The sequence below is a fragment of the Hoplias malabaricus genome, chromosome 1, assembly GCF_029633855.1.
Source record: "Hoplias malabaricus isolate fHopMal1 chromosome 1, fHopMal1.hap1, whole genome shotgun sequence".
NCBI classification, from domain to species: Eukaryota; Metazoa; Chordata; class Actinopteri; order Characiformes; family Erythrinidae; genus Hoplias; species Hoplias malabaricus.
Window position 1 is genome coordinate 32,619,807 of NC_089800.1, and position 27,988 is coordinate 32,647,794.

The 27,988-nt window shown below is 42.0% G+C and overlaps 1 protein-coding gene across 7 annotated transcripts; it reads right to left on the minus strand.

The window, feature by feature from the left end:
• Positions 1-798: 798 nt before the first annotated feature.
• Positions 799-27,968, minus strand: pld1a (phospholipase D1a). 7 transcript variants are annotated; one of them, XM_066662410.1, is made up of 27 exons: positions 27,848-27,968; positions 22,311-22,485; positions 20,262-20,431; positions 19,973-20,115; positions 18,124-18,235; positions 17,940-18,005; positions 17,707-17,765; positions 16,262-16,354; positions 15,263-15,415; positions 14,008-14,157; positions 12,787-12,870; positions 10,513-10,594; positions 10,086-10,196; positions 9,801-9,989; positions 8,723-8,903; positions 8,226-8,354; positions 7,998-8,116; positions 7,505-7,618; positions 5,852-5,962; positions 5,582-5,670; positions 4,923-5,036; positions 4,488-4,537; positions 4,232-4,366; positions 3,238-3,391; positions 2,923-3,040; positions 2,559-2,832; positions 799-1,970 (listed from the first exon to the last, which is right to left on the minus strand). In XM_066662410.1, exons 2-26 carry the CDS (start codon positions 22,405-22,407, stop codon positions 2,608-2,610), a joined length of 3,048 nt encoding a protein of 1,015 aa, XP_066518507.1. In that variant the 5' UTR covers positions 22,408-22,485; positions 27,848-27,968; the 3' UTR covers positions 799-1,970; positions 2,559-2,607. The 7 variants fall into 7 exon arrangements, 6 of the variants coding, with proteins under 6 accessions (XP_066518507.1, XP_066518508.1, XP_066518506.1 ...); XM_066662411.1 differs by having other exon boundaries at positions 799-2,010; XM_066662409.1 differs by having other exon boundaries at positions 799-2,832.
• Positions 27,969-27,988: the final 20 nt, after the last annotated feature.

A 27,988-nucleotide genomic window follows, 5' to 3' on the forward strand; every position in this document is an offset into this window, starting at 1 on the left:
GGCGTCTGAATGTTTCCGTCATCGCTGATCAACCGCCAGAGAAACAGGTTCTGTGTCCTTTATGAGTAAACAACAACCTCATCCAATTACTCATTGTCATCAGGTGTCTGCTAAAGTTCCTGCTCCACCAGCCGGCACTGCCCCATGACCCACGACCCAACAGTCACAAACAAACAAGTTCCAACCTGTCTTTATACAGTTCAACTACGCTCTCCTCCTACATCACCCTCTTGTACCAAGGAGAGTGAGAGAAAGAGAGAGGAGGAGGAAGAGAGAGGGTGTTGTTGTGCGTGTAGTGTGATGTTATGTGTGTAGTGTGTTGTGTGTGTAGTATGTGTTGTGTAATGTGTGTTGTGGTGTGTGTAGCATGTTGTGTGTAGTTTTGTGTCTTGTGGTTTGCTGTGTGTGTAGTGGGTTGTGCGTGTAGTATGTCTGTGTAGTGTGTTGTGTGTGTATAGTATGTATGTGTGCACTGTGTTGTTGCGTGTGTAGTGTTGTGGTGCATGTAGTGTTGTGTCTTCTTGTGTGTGTGTTGTGGTTTGTTGTGTGTATGCTGTGTTGTTGTGTGTAGTGTGTGTAGCTGAGTGTGCATAGTATGTATGTGTGCATTGTGTTGTGGTGTGCGTTTGTGTGTGTAGTGTTAATGAGTTGAGGCTGCTGTTTATTTAGCCTATGTCGCTCCATCTCAGAGATGTACTGGTGTTTTTAAAAAGACTAAGATAAAGAAAAGTGTGATTTTCAAACACTGAAATCACTGATTTATTCACATTTCAGCTTTCTGAAAACAAATAATTAAATAAAACCAAACTCTGCATAAATCACATTTAAATTACAGCACTTAGAGAAACAGTGATTATGGAAAAATGAAAAAGAATTACATACTAAACAGAAAATGGAAAAAAGAATAAAAAAGGTAAAAGTATAAAAAAGGAAACCACAAGAAATATATGGAGGAAAAGAGCACAAATAAAAACCAAAGAAATGTGTAGAGAAAAAACGCAGCTCAAAATATTGTTTAAATAAATTAACTAAAAAAAAATAATTTGTTTGTGCTGTTATTTCATGTTAAATGTCTGTTTCAGAAATCTTTATTTTAAAGAGAAAATTTTGTAAAAAAGTAATTTCATTTCTGAGTAACATTTCATTTCTTAAGTCCATTAAATGGGTTTAAAAATAAAAAAAACTGAATGAATAGGACGGTCCAAGCGGCTCTGGGTTCCTTTTGTGTGATTTTTTTTTTAAATGAATCTCTACACCTTTCTGAAATATACTGATATATTGAAATTAATGCTCTGTGATATTAGCAAAACTGTACAAAACAATTGAAAAAATCTAGATTTAAAATTAAATATTAAACATGTATATTTCACATATTTCACATGTATAAATTATTAAGTTTATTAGTGTTAGTATAAAGATAATAATATTATTGTGATTATTAAATTTAGAAGTCATTACCAGGTGTTAAAAAGGACAGAATCTGATGTAGAAACAATGGGAATAATCTGATTAAACCTGAAGGGGTCAGATACCTGCGAGTTTGTCAGTGCAGACTGATAAACACAGACATGGTTTAATAACAGATAAAAACAAATACATTTTTATATTTTTTATAAAAGGCACCTCACAGTCAATGTCTCGCTTCATTCTCCTCAGTTTCTCAGCTCCAGTCTCTCAGGGTCTCCACTTTCTTCTCTGACCACGAGGGGGCGCCACGGCCTGGATTTTCCCCACTGGTAAACACACGCTTAGTTTCTGTTCACAAACATCTGTTCCTATTACAGTCATGGCCCGGGGTGTATTTTATAAACACTGCTCCTCTGGGATGAGACCCCGAACCTCACTGATGATTCGGAGGCTGAACTCCAACAGCTCCTCACAGCTATGTTCAGATCCTCACAGCTTTGTTGGGTTTAGATGAGGTTTAGTCCCAGGACGATGGACTCTGAAGATTTAGAGCAGGTCCAGATCTGCAGGGGTGAGGGCAACAGGTTTACTCCAGGAGTATATCTTGAATAACCCAGAAGTAAAATCAGGATTAACCAAGTGTAAAGCAGAATTAACCCAGGTGTAAATTAGGATTAACTCAGTTGTATGTCAGAATTAACCTGAATGAATGTCAGGGTTAACTATGGTGTGAATTAAGTTTATCCCAAATGTAGTTCAGTATTAACCCAGACAGATTTCAGTATTAAACCACGTGTAAATCAGGATTAACCAAGTATAAAGCAGGATTAACCCAGGTGTAAATCGGGATTAACTCAGTGGTATGTCAGGATTAGCCTAGATGACAGTAAAGGTTGACTCTGGTGTGAATCAAGTTTTTCCCAAATGTAATTCTGGAATAACACAAATTGACGTCAGGATTTACCCAGGTGTAAATCAGGATTAAACCAGGAGTAAATCAGGATTAACCCAGGTGTGAAACAGGATTAACCCAGGAGTAAATCAGGATTAACCCAGATGGATGTCAGGATTAACCCAGCTGTAAATCAGAATTAATCCAGAAGTAAATCTGGATTAAAGTTTAGCTGCAGATCTCAGGAAACGATAGCCACCTCGGATTCATCAGAGGGAAGCAGGCTGAAGTTGGGTTTAAGTGGGGGATTAAGTCCAGATCTCGGTGGGGACGATGGCCTCCTTGGTTCCGACAGACGGCAGAAGTTTCTGCTCACTGAGGAAGTCCAGAGGGAACTGAACCAGGAACCCTCGGATCTTCTGGAGGTTCTCCTGCGCCAGGCCCCGGTCCAACTTCTCCAAACCCGGTTTAGTCTGGAAACTCAGCAGCTCCGGAATATTCCGCACCAGACTGGAGGGGAGACACCTGAATACCTAACACACACAAACATAGATTACACACAAACAAACACGCACACACACGCACGCACACACACGCACGCACACACACGCACGCACACACACCTTCTCGTAGATGGTGGCATTACGCGCTGCAGTAGTCATCCAGACCTCTTTATAGAACCGGTCACTGATAGGGTCTTGCACGTCCACACAGGGGTCCGTAAACGCCCCGAGAACCATCCTGAAACACAGAACAATGACAATCAGACTCCCCTAGCTCACCCACCAGGGTGTGGTACTGGTGTGGTGGGGGTAATATCCTATGTGCGGTGGGGGTAATATCCTGTGTGCGGTGGGGGTAATATCCCGGTTGTGATGGGGTAGTTTCCGGAGTGCGATGGGGGTATTTGTAGTACTGTGCGTACTGTGGTGACGTACCTGAAGCACTCAAGCCGAAGCTGCAGGGCGAATTTCCCCGCTGAATATTCCTTCCCATCCATCACTGAGGGAACCATAAGCTGGTCCTGGATGACCACGGCCACCTCACTGTCCCTCTTCCCCAGCAGACTACGGTCATTAATGTTGGCAGAGCCTGAGGGAGCAGGAGAGATGCTGGTGATGTGGATGAGCTGTAACAGTGCTGTGTGGATTGTAATCTGTCAGAACTGGGAGATAAACTTCCAAACTGAATTTACACAATGTGGCCAAAAGCAAAAAATTCTTTAGATAAGAGAAGAAATGTAGTTCAGTAACAAAATTTGGCATCACTTAAAATAACTAGCAATCACATGTGATGTTGTGGGACCAAAGCAACCACCTGCAACACAATAGCCCAGCATGATCTCTTTATGTTGTTTGTTTTCTGTATCATTGTCATTGTGTGTAATTTACATTAATAAAGTCTTTGAGGCGTGTTTCAGGATTTCTCAGTTAGCCAAATAACTTAAACTCTGAACACTGTCCAACTTATACTGCTCTTATTCAGTTCAACAGCCTTGAGTTCTGGCTAAAGTTATCCAGATAAACCTGACACAGGATGTTATTTTTGTTGATGATTTTAAACTAAGATGAGTTTAAACTAAGGGTGGTGCAGCTATTTAGGTTTTCCAGCAGGGGGATTTTTTCAGCAGGTTTTCCAACATGAGCTGGTCACAAAACTCATAATACGAAAAAGTATACTCCGCTGACTCATCTTCATTTACCTGTCATTACACTGACACCTAGTGGCCAGGGGTTGACCGGGATTTCTGAAATAATAGAAATAAACCCATTTCTATTATGGCCCCCATTTGGGAGACACGCTCTACGGAGAATAAACTTTGTTAGTTGCTGGTTCTCATGTGTGTTACACTAAGCATAATAAATATTCACTTTCATGAAAACTGTTTACTACATCTTTGGGATGTGTCCACACTGTCTCTCCATCACTGACCGATGATGACGGTGTTGTCGTCAGCGATGAGAAGTTTACTGTGAACGTAAATCAGCTCTGTCACCAAACGGCCTTCCAACTCTGCATGAGTCCGAAGTCCACAGAACGAGATATAATTCATCCACTGATCGTCCACTGAGAGAGGTGAGTGGGGGGTGAGAAAGAAAGGAAAAAGACTGAAATTCACAAATAAACGCATGCACAGGCACAAGAAATAAAAAATACATGAACAGAATAAAGAGACTGTAGGCTTTACTCTCTTTCCTTAGCTGAGAGATGATGGATTTGTCTCCTCTGTTAATTGTCCTGAAAACATCACAGACACACAGACACACACACACACACACACACACACACACACACACACACACACACACACACACACACACACACACACACACACACACACACACACACAAAGAAACTGCTAGGTAATAATCAAAACAATAACACTACTTTGTAATTTAACTCAGATAAACAAATCAGATAAAACGCTATCACTATTCATATTTCTATCCCCAACCATGTGGCAAAGCTGTAACCCCCACCTGGATTACAACAGCAACCACCTGGCAAAGCCTTAGTAGCCATGTTATATACAAGGACCATAGAACCACCTAGCAACACCCTGGCAACCATGAAACCTAGTCATAGCCACCACCTGGGATATCATACAAACATGTGTGTGTACCTGTAGTTAAAGTGCATCACCGCCTGTAGAGCACTTCCTCCTCCGGTGGAGATGTCTCCCTCAAATCCCGGCAGCAGAGGAATCACCACATACACTCTGAACTTTTTATTCTCCCTGAGACACACACACATACACACACACACACTATATATACTACATCTCCAAAAGTATGTGAACACCAGCTCTTCCAAAGTATGGACCTTGTCGCTCCAGAACACCTGACTCTACACCCATACACTGGAACATAGCTATGAGGATCTGATGGAGTTCAGACTCATCATCATCAGGAGGAACTCCATCACTCCAGACAACACAGTTCGACATACCAGAGTAACTCCATCACTCCAGAAAACACAGTTCCACTGTTCAACACACCAAAGGAACACCATCGCTCCAGAGAACACAGTTCCACACACCAGAGGAACTCCATCGCTCCAGAGAGAAGAGGCAATACCCTCTCTGTCTTAAAGCAACTGAACTTACTCGGTACAGAAGGGTGCCCACAGATTTATGGACATTGTCAGCCCCCTGTGAACTCACTGGAGATTAGAGGTTTTCTCTCTCTCTCTCTAATTTTGTTCTTTAACTCACCTCCACTTAACTCCACTCCACTTTTCTGAGTGATGTTTATGAAAAATACAGAAATGTAAATAAGTCACTTGTGAGCGCGGATGATCCTCTCAATGATGACGTCTCCCACTTTGTTGAAAACCTGCTTGTTGTCGGCGCAGCTGATGAAGAACTGGTTCTGAGGAAAACAAACCTATCAAGCAAACACTAACTAACACATGTAACTGAGAGTGTTCATGATTTTAATCAGTAAACACTTATATTTAACATATATATATATATATAACAGAATATTTCCTTTCCATGCTAACTGGAGTTACTGAAAATTTAGTGCTATGCTAAGAGCTAAGAGGAGTTACCTCAATGTAGATGAAGTGTTTGCTCTTGGCGATGACCTGGATGTAGGCGTTATGGATGGAGTCTTCATTGTACTTTATACCTGCTGACCAATCAGCTGCTGACCTTAACACCTGCAAAGGTACAGGACAGGTAGAAGAGTTATCAACACTGTACCCATCACAATAACACACACCATGTAAAGTTCTTCCACACCAAACTCATTCATCCATGTCTTTAAAGGATCTTTATTTGTGCAATGGTGCACAGTCATGTTGGAACAGGTAGGGGCCGTCCTTAACCTGTTCCCAAATTGTTGGATTGTGGACATGAAATTGTCCATAATCTCCATAACCTCTGCATTTCATGGTGATTGACAGTGCTCTGCAGGGTTTACACATCATATTTAGTACCTACTCAGCTCGGCTGGAACCATAAGAGAGCAGGGACCAAAAAAAAATAAATAAATAATAAAAAAAAAACAGTTCCAGGACCAGATTTGGCCAGTTGAAAGGCAAAAGATCAAGTCAAGTAGGTTCCATGCAGTGAAAAAAAGCCATAAGGTGCTGAGCCCAACTCCTGAAAAACAACCCCACACCATCATCCACCCTCCACCAAACTGTACACTCGGCACAATGCAGTCAAACAAGTACCTTCGACCACCAAACTCAGACTCATCCAGCGGATCACCAGATGGAGAAGCATGATTCGTCACTACAGAGAACAAGTCTCCACTGCTCTAGAGTCCAGTGCTTTACACTACTGCATCCGACACTTTGCATTGGGCTAGGTGATGGAAGGCTTGGTTGCAGCTGCTTGGCCGTGGCGCTTCCATGAAGCTCTCTACACTGTTCTTGAGCTAATCTGAAGGCCACATGAAATTTGGAGGTCTGTAGCAAATGTTTCTGCAGAAAGTCAGTGACCTCTGTGCACTATGCCCCTCAGCATCCGCTGACTCTGTGCTTATGACGGTACCACACTGGAACTGAGCTCCTGAGAGCGACCCATACTTTCACAAATGTATGTAGAAGCAGTCTGCACATCTAGGTGCTTGGTTTATTCACCTGTGACCATGGAAGTGAGAGGAGAACCTTAAGTCAGTGGCTTGGATGGGTGAGTGAATACTTTTGGCAGTATAGGGTCTGTGTTTATATACAATAGCAACCACCTAGCAACACACCAACAACTGCCAGATATACCATAGCAAGCACCTAGCAACACCCTAACAACTACCATAGCAACCACCTAGCAATGCCTAACCAACTACCAGTGATACCACAGCAACCACCTATAGCAACACCCTAGCAACTACCAGAGATACCATAGGAACCACCTGTTTAAACCCAACCAACTAACATAGATATCATAGCAACCATCTAGCAATGCCCAACTACCTAAAATACCATTACAGCAACCTAGTAGCACCCTAGCAACTATCAAAGATACCATAGCGACCATCTAGTAACACCCTATCAACTACCTGAGATACCAAAGCAGCCAACTGGAAAATCACAGTAACACTGAGCCACAATGACCAGTGCCAGAGATTGCAATCGGAAAAGCCCATAAATCAGCTCCAAAACATAACCACACTGCAAACACCTCACTTACCACAGAGAAAATAAACAATTAAGGACATTGTGTGTGTGTGTGTGTGTGTGTATAATTAGTCGAACCTGTGCAGTGGTCTGGACACAGTCTGGCACCTGGTACAAGAGTTCATTTGCGGTGCTGTGAGATTTGGGCAATAAATACGGGAACGACAGAGATCTGTATTTCGGCTTCATTATCTGAGAGAGAGAGAGAGAGAGAGAGAGAGAGAGAGACAGACAGAGACAGACAGACAGACAGACAGACAGACAGACAGACAGACAGAAGTGAGAGACAGAGAGAGAGGTACTGGAGATGAGGTGGAGGGAGGGTTCTGGAAATAAAACTGAAATAAACATGGGGAGAGTTTTTATAAACATTATAAACGTTTTTCTGAAAAAGACAGACAAACATGGCCAGATGTACGTGGACAATTTTCCCAGCATCTCTCCTGAGTGTGTTCCTTTCGTTGCCGCAGGAACAGTCTTTTCTCCAGGGAAGATTTACACTAGAATTTATGCAATATTCATGATGATTGGATTCCATTCCAGAGTGTGTGGGCATGTGTGTGTGTATAACCTTGGTGAAGTTCCAGCGCTGTATGAAGTGCCTGGCTGCGTCTCTGGCCGCTTTCCCATGAACCACTGCGGCAATGTCATGCCATGGCATTCTGGGAGTTGTGTATCGGTCTATAAAATCTACAGAGAGAAAGAGAGAGAGACGTTAACTGTTATTACAGTTATAAAATAATTATTATTATTATTACAGCAATTGTCTTTTCATTATTTTATTTAAAACCTCTCTTACCATCGAAGGGTTTCTCCAGCTGAATCCAGTCTTTGAAGACAAAGTTACAGTAATCTTTACCATGCCAGAACCGAGTGTCTCCCACCAGCTCCCCCACACCCGTCTGTAAACTACGCAGAGAACTAGCACCTGCACACACACACAAAGATAATACACTCCAGTTTCTTCGCATGGTCCAAAAACACATGTTGGTAGGTGGATTTGCGACTCAAAAATCTCCACAGCAGGTGTGATTATGTGAGTGAATATGTCAGGATGTGTTGCACTGTGAAGGACTGGTGCCTCCTCCAGGGTGTGCTCCCACCTTGCACCCAGTGATTCCGGGTAGGGTCTGGACCTACTGCAACCCTGAACTGGATAAGGGTTACAGACAGTGAATGAATGAATGCTATGGTATCTCTGGGTTTTGCTAGGTGTAATAAAGGGGGTACTATTATTGGAAATCATCGTTAAAAGGTGTGGTTGTGTTACAAAGGTGTAATAAAACCTGTACTCACGGTCAGAGCTGTCAAAGCTGCTGATGCTGTCCGAGTGGTGAAGCCCGTGTTTGTGAAGGTGTCGATACAAACTGAACCGAGTCTTTCGGGTTCGTCCCAGACCCTTAAGCTTTGGCAAATCACACAACTCCACAGAACCTTTATTCCTGCCTTTATTCACCGACACCACAGCACCATCAGGCTGCAGAAAGAACACACACACACACAAAAAAGTATACAACCAGAACAGGACAAAGAACACACAGAGGACACTGTCACACAGAACAAGTTCCAGGTGGTCTCTAAGGTGTAAGAGGGTTGTTGCTATGGTAGCCAAAATAGTTGCTAGGTATTTTTTTGTGTTGTATGCTGCTTCAAAAGACATTATTACTATGGTAATAATTATGGCTATTTATGGCTTATTTACTATGGTAAAAAAATTTGGTAGGGTGCTGGTGGGGTTTTGCTTGCTAAAGTATGATTGGTAGTCACTTGGGTGTTGCTATATTGTTGCTATAGTGGCTCAATGCTTGTTGCTATAGTGAACATGAATGTTACTTTGATTTTCAAGGTGGTTGCTAGGGTATCCTAGACAGTTGCTGTGTGATTGCTATGGTATGACAGACGGTTGCTAGAGTGTTGCTACACTGTTACTAGAGTGATGGCAAGAAGTTGTTTCTGTATTCCTGATGACAGATAGCATATTGCTAAGGTGTTGCTAGCTGGTTGCTAGGGTGTCAAAGGTCTAAGGTATTGCTATGTGATTGGCTGGTGTTAGTGATTAGTTCTGAATCACACACACAGCTCCAATTAATCCCAGAAGAGCTCCATTGCTCCAGAGAACACAGTTCCTGGTGGGCTGCCTGGGATCGTCAGGTTTGCAGTCAAAAATATTCTGACGTTACTGACATAAAATTAATAGTAATATCTACAAAGTGTTTCAGGAAAATGCAGTGATGACAGCTTTGAAATTAAAGAAAGAAACATCTGAAAATGAAGTGTAAAATTTAGAGAAAAAAATGACAATATTGGGACCTTGTCTCTCAGCATCCACACATTCTGCAGAAGAGATTATGAATATGACAGAAAGGTTCTGGACCTGGTCACAGTTCTGTGTGGAGCGGGTCACGCTGCCCACATCTGTGAGCCGGTGTTCTCGATCGTCCCAGCGGCCATATGCCAGATCGATCCCCCCGATAAATGCCACAGACTGATCGATCACCACCATCTTCTCGTGATGAGCCCAGAGGTAGACGGAGGAGGAGACGTGGTCCGGGTGTCTCATCACCTGTAGAGGACAGACACATGGACACTTAACACTTGTGGACACTCCATCACTCATCATCATATTTCTGATAAAGTGGCCAGAGACCGTACCATTTACCTTAATGTTGGGGTGGAGGTGGAGTAACGTTCTCTTGCTGTATTCACTGTTAATGCCCAGCGCCAGCTCCACCTCCTTATACAACATCACAAAGATACGCACACCTTGTTGCTGAAAACACACACACACACACAATCAGATGTGCTTAGATGATATTTTCATAATTAAATGAACTGTAACTGAACAGATGATTTGACTCTATAATAAATGGATTAACTGATGAATCAGTTTTGTAATAAATGGGAATTAATTGATTAATCAATTCTTAAATAACAGTAAATGAACTGATAAATCGATTCTTTATTATTAGTAAATGAACTGACGAATTGACTTTAAAAACTGAGTGAACTGATTAATCTGCTCTGTTATAACTGAGTGAACTAATGAATCAGTTCTGTAATAACTGAGTGAATTGAGAATCACTCACTGCTTTGCGTTTGAGGATACAGTCGAGTCTCCATCGATTTCCCTCAACCACCGGCCTTTTCAGGAATATCTCTGGACTTAGCCTACACACACACACACACACACACACACACACACACACACACACACACACACACACACACACACACACACACACAATAATGAATTATCAGCAAACTCATCTGATGTTATCTTTTAAATATAACCTTATAAAAGTTACTCATTTTTTCTATATATATATATTGGGAATTTTTGGAAATAACTTGTTTCTGTATGATGTTCTGCAGCAGGTCTCTACCCACCCACAACAATCAGTTTCTATTCACAGTTGTATTATTAAACCCATTATAAAGCCCCAGTGTCACCCCCTGGTAATCACTTTTATAATGACATTGCATACCATTTTCTGTATTCCATCAGAGATCTGATAAAGAGTAGTTTTCAATTTTCCCCATTTCTGAAACTACACAGTCCTCCAGGGTCGCTTTCTGAAGAAGGTTTTTCATACGAGATTCTCAGTCACAGAACCAGTGAACAGCTAAAAGAAATCAGCCAATAGCATTCAACACTTGCCCAATGACTCTGATTGGTTAGAAGGGTTGGCTGAACAGGGCCCTCCCATGGTTCTACAGATTCACAAACCATTTCTGCACCACATGCATTTAAGATGCATAGCTGCAGATTCAGTTTCAGTTTCAGATTCAGTTATTTGGAACAGCCATGGCCTAAAAGTTAGAGAAGAAGGCTGAGGACTGAAAGGTTGTTGATTTGATTCCCATGACCAGCAGGAAAATTTGGGGCGGTGGGAGTGAAGGAACAGCACTGTCCTCCTCCCTCAATCCACAGCTGAGGGGCCCTTGAGCACTGAACCCACAACTACTCCCAGGGCGCCAGGGATGGCTGCTTGCGGCTCTGGGGGTGTGTCCATAGCCCGTAGTGCATTAGTGTGTGTGTGTGTGTTCACTGCCACAGAAGGGTTCAATGCAAAAGACGCATTTTGTTGTACATTGTACAATGGCATATAAATGCACATTTCACATTAAATGCACTGTTTCGACTTGCTAGAAATATCCAAATAAACTAAAAAACTATGTATTTGTGAGAATGTGTTCAGGAGCATAATTCTTATTTCACACTTCTACATTCTGATTTAGAAATATGCAAATCTTCTCCATGGATTTATTTTCTCTGACACAAGAGTGTGAACTTGTTTCCTCTATATTAACTGCTGTAACTCTGTGTGATATTTTATTTACTGTTGTGTGTAGAACTGGATTGTTCTTCTGCAGGGAGGAATTTGTGAGGGTGTTAATGATAAAGTTGTGTTTGTGGAAGAGGAATAATATTCTAACGGCCCGAAACTCCTGAAGTGATTTTCTCTGTGACTCAGATTTACTGAAACACACCTGTGACTATTTTCCCCAGACTCTGCAGTTTCGGTCCAAATTTACCTCTACACTTTCACACCTTCCTTTAATACCTTCATTTTCACTTCCAGTTTTCTGTGAAGAATTTGGATCCGTGTGGTCAGATAATGTTGTTAAACCCAGTTCTCCACAGGTGAACCCACATGCCTCAGATGAGTCAACAGGTAACCAGCACCGAAAACGCTGATTGATCACAACCTTTAAACCCTGCTATAGCATTTTACAGCAGTCCTTATCAGATTATACAGAACTGTCCACAGTGTGTGGAGTGAGGTTTGATCTGATAAGGACAGGTGAGATCATGTCAGGACAGGTAAGACGAGTGAGTAATATGTGGGCACTGCTGTGTTTCTGAGCAACAAGAAAACAGGTTAAAGGAACAGTTCAGCCTCAGTGTCCTCTGACATTCAGCCGAGACAAGCTCAGGGTCCAAATTCTGTTAAGCTACAGCTGGAGCTGAAGATGATGCTAACAAACACTAGAAGTCAATAGTCACCCAAATAGGCTTTTTTTTTTTTTTTATGAAGAAATATTTATATATTTACTACAGGACCTGTTGATTAGACCCTCCCCCAGGAGGAGGACGAGTCATTAGTCCCTCCTCCAGGAGGAGGGAAGGTAATTAGTCCCTCCCCCAGTAAAAGGGAAAGTCATTACTCCCTCCCCCAGGAGGTGGGACAGAAATTAATCCTTCCCCCACTGTTTCAGGAGCTCCTGAGAGATGACTGTAGGATGCATGTATGAAGGCTATTTGGGTGACTATTGACAGCCAGCATTTGTTTACACCAGGGCATGGGGTCCCCAGGCTCAGCAAAGAACCAGTCCATGCTCTAACAGTTAAAACCTACCACCAGTCCGTGATGAAGATCTCCTCTTTAGCCGCTTCCAGAGCATTCGCTACGTCCTCCATGTAGGTCTTACCATTCACATACCTGCACACAGTTGAGGACAGGTGAGATAGCTGAGATTGGTAAGGAAAGACATTTGAGACAGGTGTGAACGTGAGACAGACGAGGACAGGTGAGATGAGACAGATGAGGACAGGTGAGACAGGTTAAGTCAGATGAGATTGGTAAGGACAGGTGAGACAGGTTAAGTCAGATGAGATTGGTAAGGACAGGTGAGACAGGTTAAGTCAGATGAGATTGGTAAAGACAGGTGTATCTGGGGTGGATGTGAGACAGGTGAGGACAGGTGAGAAGAGAGCGGTGAGGACAGGTGAGACAGGTTAAGACAGATGAGTTTGGTAAGGACAAGTGAGACATTTGAGTGGGGTTGGACATGAGACAGGTGAGGACAGGTAATGTATTTGGAGAACGTTAATTGGATTGTACGATTTTGCGGGTGTTTATGGAATGTACCATATAGAGGGTGTATATGTATTATACTATAAAGGATATTTATATTGTACTATACTGTACTATAAAGGATGTATATCAGGGTGTCCAAAATATGGCCACCGGGAGAAATACGGCCTGCTGTAAGATTTTAATTGGCCCGCATCTTCACTTTACTCTTCACATTAGTGGCCTGCTGGCACTTGGCAGTTTCTTCTTTCACCTGACAGTGGCAGCAGTGTATGTATGTATTAATGTGTACTAATGTATAGGATATTGCACCACTGTGTTAATGAACTAAGGTAAACTTAAACACCATTCATTTCTCTGTGCCAAAAAAGTAATTCAAAGAACGCTATCTGGTGATGGCTGCAGCAAAAAAAAAAAAAAACAAAAAAAAAAAACACAAAGTTCACAGTGGGAACCGGTGATTTCAAGAGAGTATTTGCTGTAAAATGTTGGATTTTACACTCTTTTGATGTCCTGCAGAAGTTAATGCTCTAAAATGAAATTCATTAATTTTATGGTAAATTTGTATTTGTCATATTTTTAATACACTGTTATAAAAAATTATTAATAATGTTCTTGGAAAGAGAGACTGGCCCTTAAGAATTTTGATATGATCCAGTTCAACACCCTTTGAAAAAATTTGGACACCCTGGTGTATATGGACTCTACCATATAGAGGGAGTATATGCGCTGTACAATGTAAAAGCTGTATATGGACTGTACCATTTGGCGAGTGTGTTTTCCTGCTCTTGGGCGAAAGAGTTGAATCTGTGTGTACAGAGAAAGGCTTTTCCATGTTTTCTGACAAACTCCTCGATGGCCTGTCCCCACCAACGGGCATGTCTGTAACTGTTACACTTCAAAACTAAAGTCCTGCACAAAAATAAAAAGGTAAAATTATCATTATTTGATCAAAATTCAATTTTTTAAACTCAGAATATCTGCTGAAAATTAATAAACAAAAAACCCACAACTACCTTACAGCTGTCAATACTTAATGACTCCAAAGGAATAGTCAAAACATAATGACATGTTTTGTTTTCATCTTTTGTTTTTTTCCCCCAAATGCTGCTATGTTTTGACTCTCTGGGCCACCATACTGTTTTTGTTTGTGAGTAATAAATTATCCCCCACCAGAAATTGAGAGAGAGATTAGTTATTTTGGGCGGCACGGTGGCGCAGCAGGTAGAATCGAACCCGGAGCGGGTTCGATTCCCGCTCCGGGTGACTGTCTGTGAGGAGTTGGTGTGTTCTCCCCGTGTCCGCGTGGGTTTCCTCCGGGTGCTCCGGTTTCAATAGGTGTCAGTGAATGTGTGTGTGTGTGTGTGTGTGTGTCTGTGTTGCCCTGTGAAGGACTGGCGCCCCCTCCAGGGTGTATTCCCGCCTTGCGCCCAATGATTCCAGGTAGGCTCTGGACCCACTGCGACCCTGAATTGGATAAGCGGTTACAGATAATGAATGAATGAATGAATTAGTTATTTTCAGGTTTAGATTTGTGTTTTAATAGTTTTGTTCAATGAACAAATAAAGACTCCAGCTAAAATAAATTAATAAATTAATTAATTAAATAAACAGTGCTCACTGCTGGATTTCTGTTAAGCTGCTTTGTGACAACATCAGTTGTAAAAAGCGCTATACAAATAAATTTGATTTGACTGCTTCCCTCTGAAGGAGCTCCAGGGCCAATCAAGAGTTTCACCTGATCCAATAAATGTGTTTCTTCTTTCTTATATTTACAGTAATTAATATCTCAATGTAATTGAGCTAAGAAACAAAACAAAACCTTTTATCTCCAAGAAAAGCAATTTCCAGGAAGAATATATTAGAAAATAGAGGATAATTAAATTTGATAGAAAATCAATTTTGAAAAATTTATTTTAATATATTCACCATGCTTAAATCACTAATAATTGTAAACTATATAAAGAATAAACAGAGGGGACCTTATAGTAACTGAGAAACCCATGAAAGGACAAACCTGGACAGACTGTCGATCCTCACGCCATGTTTCGTCTCTGTGTGTTTGGAGTCCATTCTAATGCTGAACTCTTTGTCCACCAGAAGAACGAAGGAAATGGCTCCTGTGTCTGGTTTCAGGTACATTAGGAATGAATCCTTCACCACCAGCCACCTTAAATCAGACCAGAATCACAACCAGCCACATTAAATCAGACCAGAGACAACAGCAGCCACCTTAAATCAGACCAGAATCAACATCAGCTACCTTAAATCAGACCAGATTGGCCCTTGGAGCGGCGTTACTGGGTGTAGTGGATAACATTTCCCACTATGAAATGGGATGACCTTTCAAGATCCTGATACATCATCAGAACACAAATAAAAAGGAGCAGCTCTTAATTCCTAGGTGACCAGCGCTGCTCTGTAGCAGCTCTGCACCAGTCTGCAGTGATATCACAGGAGCTGCTGGATTTTAGTTACATTTAAGGCCTCATTCACATTCAGAAGAGTTCCACAATTATATCCCCCTCACCTCACTCTTCAGTGATATGGAGCTCAGTTCAGTTGCTTATTCTGCAGATTTCTGTTCAAGCCTTCAGTTCCACCTTAAATGCCACAGTAGAATCAGGTACCAGAATGTAATTGTGTCACCATTTAAGGTGGAACTTTAAATTTACAGCTAACTCCAGGGACTTCCCCTGATACTTATGATTTCTGCTTGTTCTGAAGTAAAGGGATATAATCCACTGAAACTATATTAAACTAAGGTAATACACAGGTTATCATATGTGGGTTTCTTTGGGCACTGCGCAGCATCTCACCAGAGATTCACAAGGCTATGTCACCCTCACACTTCACCTCACCCCTCTATCCATACAAGAACTGAGACCCCCACCCCGAGGAGACATGAAGGGAGGGGTAAGGGGGAGGGGCAAGTGAAGATATGGGACTGAGCAGTGGATTCACACATCAGGCATTACAGACTTAGAGTTGTAACAACAAATAAACATTGACTGACCTCTTTGACCAGCGATAACATACACGACTGTGTCCACAGCAGTTAATTCCAGGAATTCTGTGACCTCCTGACCTTTTATGCACCATCCCCTCCCTGAACACACACAGGTAACAACACTAAGGGCCCTTCACACACACATCCATTTATTTTTAAAAACTAAAATTTTCCTCCCTCTTCTTTTGAAAATCTCCCCATTCAGACGAATAAGGATAGGGCTGCATCATGCCAGTCCAGTTGGGTGCACAGCAAATTCACCAGTGTTAAATCAGCACTAGTAGTGCTAAATTAACACAGGGTGTTGACAAGTTTACATTTTTACACTAATGTTGTTGATGTAATTTTCTGTGTGCCATAATACCTCTTAAATAGAGACATCAATACACCACGAAACATGAGAGAAAGAGGTTTATCCCAAATCACTACATATTACCCATGCAGTGCATTACACAAGTCCTGAAATGACTGAATCTATATCTTAACAGTGCATTATATATGTCTAATACATATAATTTGTATTTATTCATATCTGTGAATCTGAAATCTAGTGTGTGTACAGTATAGTTTATGACTGATTTAATTCATTCTAGAGAGAGTGTAATAGCTGTTTGAGTTTCAGACAGAGACAGACACGCTGTGTGACATCAGCATGTCAGTTAGTTAGTTTGTAATTAACGTCATATCTGCCCATAGGGCCACATTCATGGCAAGAAAGGTAGTAAGATGTAATTGATTTACTAAAACAGTTTTATTTTAGATATGTTGAGGCTACCATCTATTTAACTTTGTCATATGTGTTATTTAAGTTTCGTTTATCAAATCATATTAAAATTATATTCACCAAAAAAAAAAAAAAAAAAAAAAAAAAAAAAAAAAAAAAAAAAAAGTTTTGTTCGTCAGCGTTTCAGAAAAGATCAGTTTTCAGTCAGTGACCTACAGCTCTGTGTTTGTGTGGATGGGAGGAAAAACCACATACAAAAACCTTTGTATTTAAAAAATGAATGGATCAGTGTGGACCAAGCCAGTCTCTCGCTCCCTTACACGCACAGGCACACACACAAATAATAATTAATAAATAGTTTATTTTCGAGGCTGAATGTCATTAAAGGTGCAGTGAGTAGTTTTTCTTCTCTGACTCTTATTCTCTTAAGAACCCGTCTCTACACTGACATCTAGTGGCCGGACTATATATTCCGTACTAAATCCTATTTTAAACATGTCTGCCCCAGTGTGGGCGATGGCCTTTGTGGAGAATAAACTGTTCATTCAGTGACGGCACTGTGGCCCGACTCTTCACCTAATGAGAGTTACTCTTCTTCACTTTATAGAGACACTGTAGAAATAATACACATTCATAGCTACACTGATGTAGTGAATACAACAGACTGCAACTATAAGGGTTAAAATTATCTTTTGAAGAACAACAGCAGGAATAAAATCATTCTTACAAGCCCTTTGGCCCCAAATCGTGGATGAAAGACATCTGGCTGACATCAATAAACTCCATCTGAGAGAGAGAGAGAGAGAGAGAGAGAGAGAAATGTTAATAATTATATAAACAATATATATACACAAAATAGTAATTATTATCTCTCTCTCTGAAATGCCCCCCCCCCCACTTCTTGACATGCCACCTCTCGGACACACCCCCTCTCTGCAGTAAAAGTGGACAGAGTCTCACAGTAGCATGGTATTTCCGGTAAAGCCCCATCTTCAGCAGCTTGTTCAGATAATCCTCCAGCTGTTTCTGTACACATCAAACAAACTAATGTCATTTCCTGTGAATAAATCCACCTCAATTCACCAGAGATCAGGACTTGTATTTTGTATTAATTTTTAAATTAGGCTGTGCACTGGCGACTGACCCTGCGACTGGACACCTGCTCTTCCCGGGCAAGCTCCTCTCTTGCCCCTCGAGGCAAACTCGGCATCTCCCTCACCTCACTCTGCTTTATACTCCTTCTCCTCACTGTATGACTGAGAGACACACAGACAGAGAGAGAGGGGGGGGAGAGAGAGAGAGAGATTAAAATTTATATAAAAGTTCTCTATAACTTTCATACAATCTCCACAGTCATTCTGACAGAGTGAAAGGATGTAGGGGGTGGTATAACACTCTGTAAAATTCATGTGACCCACACAGTTGCTCTGACAGAGTAATATACTACAAAAAGCACAGGGTGTGCTATGACTACTGGTAGAATGTGAAATCTGTGGTTTTTAAAACACTGGCAAACTAGGTTGTTTATGTGTGGGAGGGGGGGTGAGAAGTGGCTTTATTACAGAGGGGCAAAGGGAGCTGGGCTGTATTTCTCAGGGTGTGGGGTGTGGGAGGCAGGGAAATCATATTGTCACCCCGGGGTGTACACCCAACACTCCTGCAGAACACCTGAGACACACAGAGAGAGAGAGAGAGAGAGAGAGAGAGAGAGAGAGAGAGAGAGAGAGAGAGAGATGAAAAGGAAGGGTGTGAGAGAGAATCCTACAGACACAAAGAGAAACAGGAGCGGCCCGACAGCACAACAACAACAACATCCAGAACCAGAACCCGCTCTCCAGCTTTCTCTGGTTACTTCATCATCAGATAATTTATGGCACTTTTCCACTGCATAAAAACTATACGACTCATCACAGCTCTTTTGCTTTTCCACTGGCCAAATCTGGTACCTGCTCCATGGAGCCGGGTAGGTTTTCAGTTCCAGCCGTGCCGAGTAGGTACTAAATGGTGATGTGTAAAACCCTGCAGAGTGCTGACTGGCCAGAGTCACCACAAAATTCAGAGCTCACTGAAATCCAGCACAAACTCGCTGCTTGTATAATCTCTTAAATTACAGCAGCTTTCACATTTATTTTTATCTGACTCACAATGGCAGCTTGTAACTTTACCTCGAGTTTTTTTGAAGAGGTTTATATGCTCCTTTGGTTGGTGGCCAACAAAAATTTCCAGCGAAAGTCGAACGTGCCAAAAGTAAAACTGATGTATGAGAACTGGGGTGCAGCGCCGTGTTTAGTCCAAAACATAAAAGCAACACTCGAATACATAATGAGTAAACAGCGCCTAACTGCCATTGTTGTGGTTTTTGGAAATCCAGCGATTCCTGTTAGAGACGAGGTTTTGCAATGTCACCGATCCGTGTCGAGTTGAGTCGATTAGAGCCAGACCCATGCAATGGAAAACACTACAGGTGCAGTCAGTCAATATCCTGCCACAATCTAGTAAAAAACATTCATCGAGTGATTGGCTCTTCAGTGGAGTAATAATAAACAAAGTGCTGTCGTCCATTAACCCGGGTTTAGTTCAGAGTTTCTGACTTATGCAGTCTACTGGACTCCACTCTCTGTTTGGTCCCTGTTGTTTTTCCAGTCCCACAGCTCCCCCTGAAATGTATCCGGTATTGTCTCGAAACCACAACATCAGAGGTGACGTTAAGTGTATTTACTCATTGTGTTGTTATTGTTGCTGTTGTTGTTGTTGTTTGGGACTGAGCACAGCTATGAAGATAATGAATAAGATAATGAAGGTCTGGTGTGTGAATGAGATTATGAAGCTGCGAGAATGAGACAATGAATCAGTGAGAACGAGATGATGAAGGTATGAGAATGAGATACTGAAACTGTGGGAATGAGATAATAAAGCTGTGGGAATGAGATAATGAAGCTGTGAGAATGAGATAATAAAGCTGTTGTGTGTGCGCGCTGAGGCTGGGGTGGGACCTGCGGGTGGGCAGCGGGATGCGGAGGAAGGTTTTGTAGCGAAGTAGCTCTCTGTGTAAATCCATAAAGTGTTTCTCCTTCCTCTTCACCACCCATGAGAAATTCCCATGTCTCATCTCGATCCGGAACACCACTGGCATTGTCTGCAGAACATGGGAGACACAGAGGCACATTGCGGGTCACAGAGGGACAACACAGGACACAGATGGACAGAGAGGGGATGCAGACAAAACCCAACACATTTCAGAATAAAATAAAATAAAATGGAACAGTGTGTGTGTGTGTGTACCCTGGACACACTCCTCTGGTTGGAGGTGTTGAAGCGGTCCTTGGCTCTGATGAATCTCTCCACCTCCAGGATGTGAGCGGTGATGGCTGTGGAGCGAAGGAACACCTCGGCTCCCGCTTCCTTAAAGCCCACTATGCTGTACACCGCCGAGAACGGGATACACTCCTCTCCTGGAATGCACGCAGACACCCACAGATACTGTTTTGGTTCTATACAGCACCAAAAACACTTCCACTATTGTTACAAGCTTGACATTGTAACAAAAGTGGAACACTTTTTGGTGCCGTATAGAACCCTTTAAAGATGCAAAGAACACTTTAATCATGCAGAATATTCTTCAAGAAGAGTTAAGAGTAGGGCACTACGTAGTGAGCAATGTGGGGACTAGGGAGTGTGGAGACATCAGCGAAGGTCCTGTTTCCCTCTGTAAAAGGAGACAGAAGACGCCTCGATCCCTGTACTCATCTCATCCACAATTCAAACACTGCAGCACAGTGCCCCCATGAGCTGTGACCACAGGCTTTTAACAGACTCCTCCCAGTTCTTCATCTCTCTTTTCCACGCTTTAGGACCCCTTTGTTCTCACACCAGTGGACCCCTGGGGTCTGATTATAGACCATGTGTAGATTACTGTACGCACACACAGCACTGAGAAAAAGTCAACACAGCTTATTTACTGATGGAAACACCACTCACTTCACATTCATTCTGAGGATATTTCTTAATTTGTGAAAGTTTGGATGGAAACCCAGTGTGAGTGAGTGTGTGTGTGCATCAGTTAGTGAGTGAGAGTATGAGAGAGTGTGTGTGAACATGTGCTAGATGTGTTGCAGCATGTCGAAGTTTTTGCCACTGTGTTAGTCACTGACCGAACCGGCTTAGGAACCAGTGTTTAACACCCACCCCACATACATCCACACGCAAACCTGTGAAAGGCAGGTTAAGCCACTGCACACACAAAGCCAGGTTTACACACACACACATATAAATAAAGGTGCTACAAATGTTTCTTGGTGCAATGCCACAGAAGCACCTCTTTTCGCTCAATAAAGAATAATTTTTGCTCAAAACTTAAAGAGGTAAAGTACCTTTACGTCTTCATACTCACATCTCTTCAACAAACATGGTTCTCTATCGAACTAAGAGTGGTTCTGTGGCATCGTTCCTTTATTTTTAAGAGTGTGTGAAGCCCAAAGAGATTAAATTATTAAACTCTCTAATTCGGGCAGTAGTATTTTTCCGGTTTATTGTCACAGTCTTAACTCACACGGCCAGTTAGAGCCACGGTTGTCCCCTGTGTGTCCCCCGTGTGTTTCCCATGTGTTTGCTGCAGTACAGGATCTAAGTCTGATTCAAATTTTTATTGTTGGAAAACTGTGGAACAGACTCAAAATAATTTGTTATATTTTGTAAAGGCACTAAATCTGGGTTAGGGTTCACCAACAATGTTCAGATTTTCACAGATGAAAATATACACTGCAGGACTTCACATTGGTTTATTAATGAGCTCCATATGCCTCTCCTTCTGAACACTGTGTGTGATTGTGCTGTCAGAGGCTCAGCTCTTGCCCTCATTACTGAGGCAATAATTGTGAGATAAATGGTCTACATGTACACTCTCAGTATTAACGGTACTGTCACTGAAGGTACAAACAGTGTAATGTACCTTTAAAAGTACAACAGTGCTGTTAAAATCCAGTTGTTGTCCCTAAAAGTTCATTACATTTTCTTTTCCAGAAGGAGAGGGGAATGTGTGTAATGTTTCATTATAGAACTGTTTCAAATAAAACAACAGAATAAAAGTCCTGGAGATTAAACAGGGCATATGAAAACAACACAACTTTAAAATCTAAACAGTGACACCAGGGCAATTTGGCTCATATGCAGCTGCTTTCATGCTTCCCATTTTAACTCACATCACTCTATAGAGACTGTTATACACACTGTGTCCACAAGGGGAGCAGCGCAAACAGGTCACTCAGTGTAGCATCCACACACACACACACACACACACACACACACACACTCCTCTAGAGTAACATCTCTCACCTGCACGATGGGCGTCTCCAGGTTCATAGTCCACCTCCTCACCTTCGTCTCCGATGTCCAGCTCCCGAGTGTCCAGACTCTCCACGGTGTCGTCCATATCCAAGAGCAACACTGGATATCACATTACTCTGCGTGCGCACACACACACGTTAAGACAGGTGTGACTATTCCCGCCCTGCAAACACATGGAGATACAAGGTTTTAATCCCACTGAGATCATATTCACTTCTCTATTTCTCTCTTTTCTTTCAGCTCTTTCTTTATTCTCTTTTTATTCTCTGTTCATACTTTGTTTCACTCTGTTCTTTTTACTGCTTTCTTATTCCTCTCTTTCCTCTGGTTCTTTCTAAGCCTTAAACCAAAATAGATTCTACAAACTAAATGCTACAGAATAAACCTACTCTGCTAAAGTCTTACAAACACTAAACTCTCATCTTTTAATTATTTTTAAAGTTCACAATTTTAATCATAAAACACTTTGTATAAAACTCTGAGAATGTTTATTCTCCATTTGCTGTTCTCCAGTCAGTTTGCACTGAAAACCGGTCTAATGTGTTTATGAAGCCCCAGTGTCTGTAAATGGGTTTTTAAAAAAAAAAAAAAAAAAAACTAAGTGTATCAGTCCTATATACTTTCTCTGTCTCTGCTCACAGCAAAAAAAATGCCATCTGGAGGTTTTTAGACAATGTAGAGACTCCAAAGACTGAAAAGCATGAACCGAGATGAGGATGTTGCTCTATTCCTACTCCATAGGAGGGTATCACTGGCTAATGTTTGACTTATATTTTTAACCACATGAAAGTAAACACTACAAAACTAAACATCTCGAGTTACAAACAGTTTTCTGTGGGAATTCAGACAGTGAACAAAAACTTACAGACAAGTTACACATCAGACACCAATAAGATACAATCGTTTCTTACTCAAACACACCATTCCACCTTAAAAGACATAGAGCTTAGAGCTGCGTTTCCCCACAATCCTAGATGTTCCCTTTAAAAAACACAGAGTGAGGGGAAAGAGTGGCGCATGTCTCAGAGGAGAATAAACAAACTGAACTCACATTAAACCCCACACACATCAGCTGCAGATGTTTAATGCCAGTTTCAGTCGTAAACACAGTTTAAAACTGTAAAAGTCAGAAATAACCCTGACCCTGACCACTGGTGGATTTAGCTCAGGGTCAGAAGGTCAGGCTGTAAACTCTCTGACATTAACCAGGCTTTAAATCTGTGGGATCAGGACTCAGAACAATTCTCACATTAAATACTACTCCCCAACACTGCTTCTGGTCAGATAGTGGACAGTGAGCAGACAGTGGCGCTGAGAGAGGGGACAGTGAGGAGACAGTGGAGCTGAGAATGGTTCCACTGTTCCACACACAAGAGGAACTACATTACTCCAGAGAACACAATTCCACTGTTCCACACACCAGAGGAACTCCATCACTCCAGAGAACACAATTCCACTGTTCCACACACCAGAGGAACTCCATCACTCCAGAGAACACAATTCCACTGTTCCACACACCAGAGGAACTCCATCACTCCAGAGAACACAATTCCACTGTTCCACACACCAGAGGAACTCCATCGCTCCAGAGAACACAATTGCACTGTTCCACTCACCAGAGGAACTCCATTGCTCCAGAGAACACAATTCCACTGTTCCACTCACCAGAGGAACTCCATTGCTCCAGAGAACACAATTCCACTGTTCCACACACCAGAGTAACTCCATTGCTCCTGAGAAAACAGTTCCAGAATTCCACACAACAGAGGAACTCCATCACTCCACAAAACACAGTTGCACTGTTCCACACACCAGAGACTTCAGAGACTCTCATTCACACAAAAACGCCAGTGTTCTTTCTCCAAGGAACATCCACACTGTTCAGGAACTCAGTGCCAGAAAACAACTACTGATACCACACAGAGGAAACACACACACACTCACCCACACTATTTCTCTCACACAAACACTTTCTTTCCTCCATTTCTCCCTCTTCATTCTCTTGACACTTTCTATATCTTCACTCACTCCTTATACTTTCTCTATTCTTTCTTTCTCCATTTTTCTCTCCCTCTTTGTGCTCTTCCTTTGTCCCTATTCTTCCTCTTTCTCTCTCAGTTGGTGAATATACAGTGAACATATTCATAAGTTGTACGGATTGTCCAGGCTTCAGACTGACCGTGCTGCACAGTTTAAGGTGGACTGTAAGAGTTGAAGAAGGAGCCGGTAAATACGCTTTGGTTATGGAGCAATGATGTGTGACACTGGAGATGTGGACACTGAAGGGTTAAAGTGAGTTTGTCTGTGTGGTGAGTGCAGTATGATGTCACTGGTGATGTAATGTGAAGGTGTCATGCCCATGTCTGGTGTTTATGATAGAAACAGATGACTCAGGCTGTTTTAAGGTGGACCCGCCCTGGTGTTTTCTTTATTGACACAATCCACCTGCATCCTCAAGTCTCTGATATGCGTCTCGAGACCCCTCCCCCACCCCCCTCGGATATTTCACCACACTCATTCATTCATTCATTCATTATCTGTAACCGCTTATCCAATTCAGGGTCGCGGGGGTCCAGAGCCTACCTGGAATCATTGGGCGCAAGGCAGGAATACACCATGGAGGGGGCACCAGTCCTTCACAGGGCTCACCACACTCCTTAAATCCTGCTCTCCAGCACCTTAATTACACATTTTCACTGAACTGTGTTGAAATATTATTTTTAAAGTTGCAAGAGTGATTAAAATCCTACGACCGATTTAATTAATTAAATTAATTTTATTAATTAAAATTTAGATTATAAACTAAAATTAGTGCACGAGTTTAACAACAAGATGTTATGTTAATTCCTGAACATAAACATTTTTAAAATTCGCACTACATGAGTCAGAAACTGTTATTTATGACCTAAATTGTGCACAATGTAGGTTGCAGGGAGATTGATCCAATATCTTGATGCAGCAGTAAGTCTTGGTTCTTGTTTTTTCCATTTTTAATTATTGCTCTTATTTCTCCACACTCAGTGTCTCTGTTTTGCTCTGTTTAACCTTATCTTTGCGCTCTCACATAAACAAAGCTGTGACTCAGAAGAGGGTTCAGGGCAATTCTAAAGTCTCTGCACTTGATGTCCGAAGCGGAGCAGAATCAGAATGGCTCATTTTATCCTGACTTAGACCGCACACAGAAAACTGAATTGCTTCTTGTTTCACAGTGTGTGGGTTGGTGGGCTCCAGATTCAGACTTGATGTGAACAGTTACTGAAGAAGTCTCTGGTAAAATACAACCACAAAACAGATCTCTATCAGTCTCTGGTTCTGTCTTCTAATTATTTCCACACTTCTATCTCTCCTTGTGACAGTCCAGTTTTATTTGAGGTTATTGTCTAGTCCCTAGTTTTAGCGGTTAATGAATACTTTAATTCATTCATGCAAGGCAGGAACACACCCAGAGGTAGTGTCAAATCCCTCTCCAGATGACTGCCCGTTGTGTTAAATCAAGTGTGCAGTAGATTAAACAAATCCATACAATCAGGAGAATATCTGGAAACACACTTTGTTCTTCACTGGCTCACAACACAGATACTACTTTTAGAAAAAAGATCCTACTTTTACTGTGTTTATGTTTCTAGGTTTACTGTAATTTTATATAATTTTGTAAAAGCTCCATGCTTAATGGGACTATCTTGTGTCTAAGACAGCTACACAGTGTTGTATTTCTTGGAACAGTGGCCCTCATTCCCACTGGACACTCATGTCCTCCGCTGAACGTCCATTAAAATCAGCCTGTTTCTCCATAACTTCCCCACCCACCCCCAACTCAGACAAGCTTTAAAGGGTCCGTACCACACTGTTTTCTCCTGCTGTTTAGTCCACACCAAGGCCTCTTTACTGAATTTTCACTTTAAACGTAGGGAGATGAAAACATGCCTGACTTTTACTGATTTAAAGTGGAAATATTATAGAGAAACTAAAGGACGTCTGTGTTTATCCAGGTGTTCCTCAGTCACATGTCGCAGTTTCAGTGGCATGTCCCCACTCCGTCCATTATTAATGATTTACCAAAAGAGCGATGAGAAGAAAAGGTGAGCACAGTGGAGACAAATAAACAAACAGTGAGTGAACTTCACTGTAAACAACAACAAAAAATAAACACAAACTATAAAAACACTGCCTCCACCAACCAGCCAGAACATTAAAACCATTAAAACTGAGCAGGTATGATGTAGTGGTGTATCTTTCTCAGCACTGCAGTGACACTGATGTGGTGGTGGGTGTTAGTGTGTTGTGTTGTTATAACTGGATCAGACACAGCAGTGCCTGCTGGAGATTTTAAAGCCCTCAGCCCAGCCAACAACATCCTCTGTCACTGATGAAGGACTAGAGGGTGACTGCAGTGACAGACTTTACATCTACAAGGTGGCCAAAAAGGTAGGAGTGTTTCACAGAGTGGACAGTTAGTAGATGCAAGGTTTAAAAACTCCAGTAGCACTGCTGTGTCTGATCCACTCGTACCAGCATAACACACACTAACATACCACCACCACCACTGAGAATTATAAACCACCCACATCATACCTGTTCTGTGGGGGTCCTGAGGGGGGACTGAGAGGGGGGACATTGTAAAATGCATGTCCCATTACACGTTACAAGATTAATTTTCATTAATTTGCCTGTTCAGGGGTCAGCAGAGTCAGAGACAGCTTCATTACAGACACAGTAGAAAACAGCCAATCAGAACAGAGCTCATTTACATATATCAGTTTTAACTGCACTGTAACCAACACCTGCCTGGACCTGGAAGTTGCTCCACAGAGCAGGATTTCCCAGTGAGTCAGGCTTATCCAATCGGAGACGGGCTATCCAATCAGGCCAATCCAATCAGAGACGGGCTAAGGGAGGCTCCCAATGGACCGTACTCAAATCCAGGCTTGAGTTATCTGGATAACTCTGAAATCCTACTCTGTGAATACAGACAGTTGCTGGAGACTAGAGTTAAAGAAAACACAGGGCGTACAGACTACAGCATGACATGGAGTATCTACATTAAACACAGAGAGAGAGAGAGAGAGAGAGAGACTGTCACAACACACAAACTTCACACTAGGACACCAAGCATACACACACACTAAACACTCTGCATTTTCACACTCACTACACTGACCACAGACACACACACACACAGTAAACTTACACACTGCAACTAAAATTACAAAACTCAATCACTAAACAAACTAAACTTACACCATACTCATACCACTCACACAAACCTCTACACTCACCACACACTCACACTAAACTTACAAACAACACATTTACACTTTCACTAATACTACATTCAAACAAACACCCCACGTAAATTAGTATCTTCTGCGCTATTTAAGGTGGAACGGAACGTGGCAGGAAAGACTTCAGACGCCACCATAACCCTTGTACAGTGTTTAAGGTGGAACGGACAATCCGAATTGTAATGCGGATCAGACTTAAACAGAAGCGGATCTGTGGAAGATTCAAAGAGAAACAGAACTGACCTTCAGCTCGCGGTCCTCTAACTCTCCACAGAACTTACAATTCCACCTAAAATACGGAATCTGCTCCAACGGTGTGTCGGGACTCTCTCTGAACAGCTGAAGATCACTCACAGGACAGTCTATCACAGGGGCGGGGCAATC

Bases quoted from the DNA above. Each gene is read 5' to 3' on its own strand.
- pld1a (XM_066662410.1), bottom strand. From the start codon at position 22,407: ATGGACGACACCGTGGAGAGTCTGGACACTCGGGAGCTGGACATCGGA. The intron at 18,236-19,972 runs GTCCCACCCCAG...TGTGTCTCTCAG, and splicing joins ATCCCGCTGCCCACCCGCAG to TCATACAGTGAGGAGAAGGA. The intron at 5,037-5,581 runs GTGACTTATTTA...TGTGTGTCTCAG, and splicing joins AGGATCATCCGCGCTCACAA to GGAGAATAAAAAGTTCAGAG.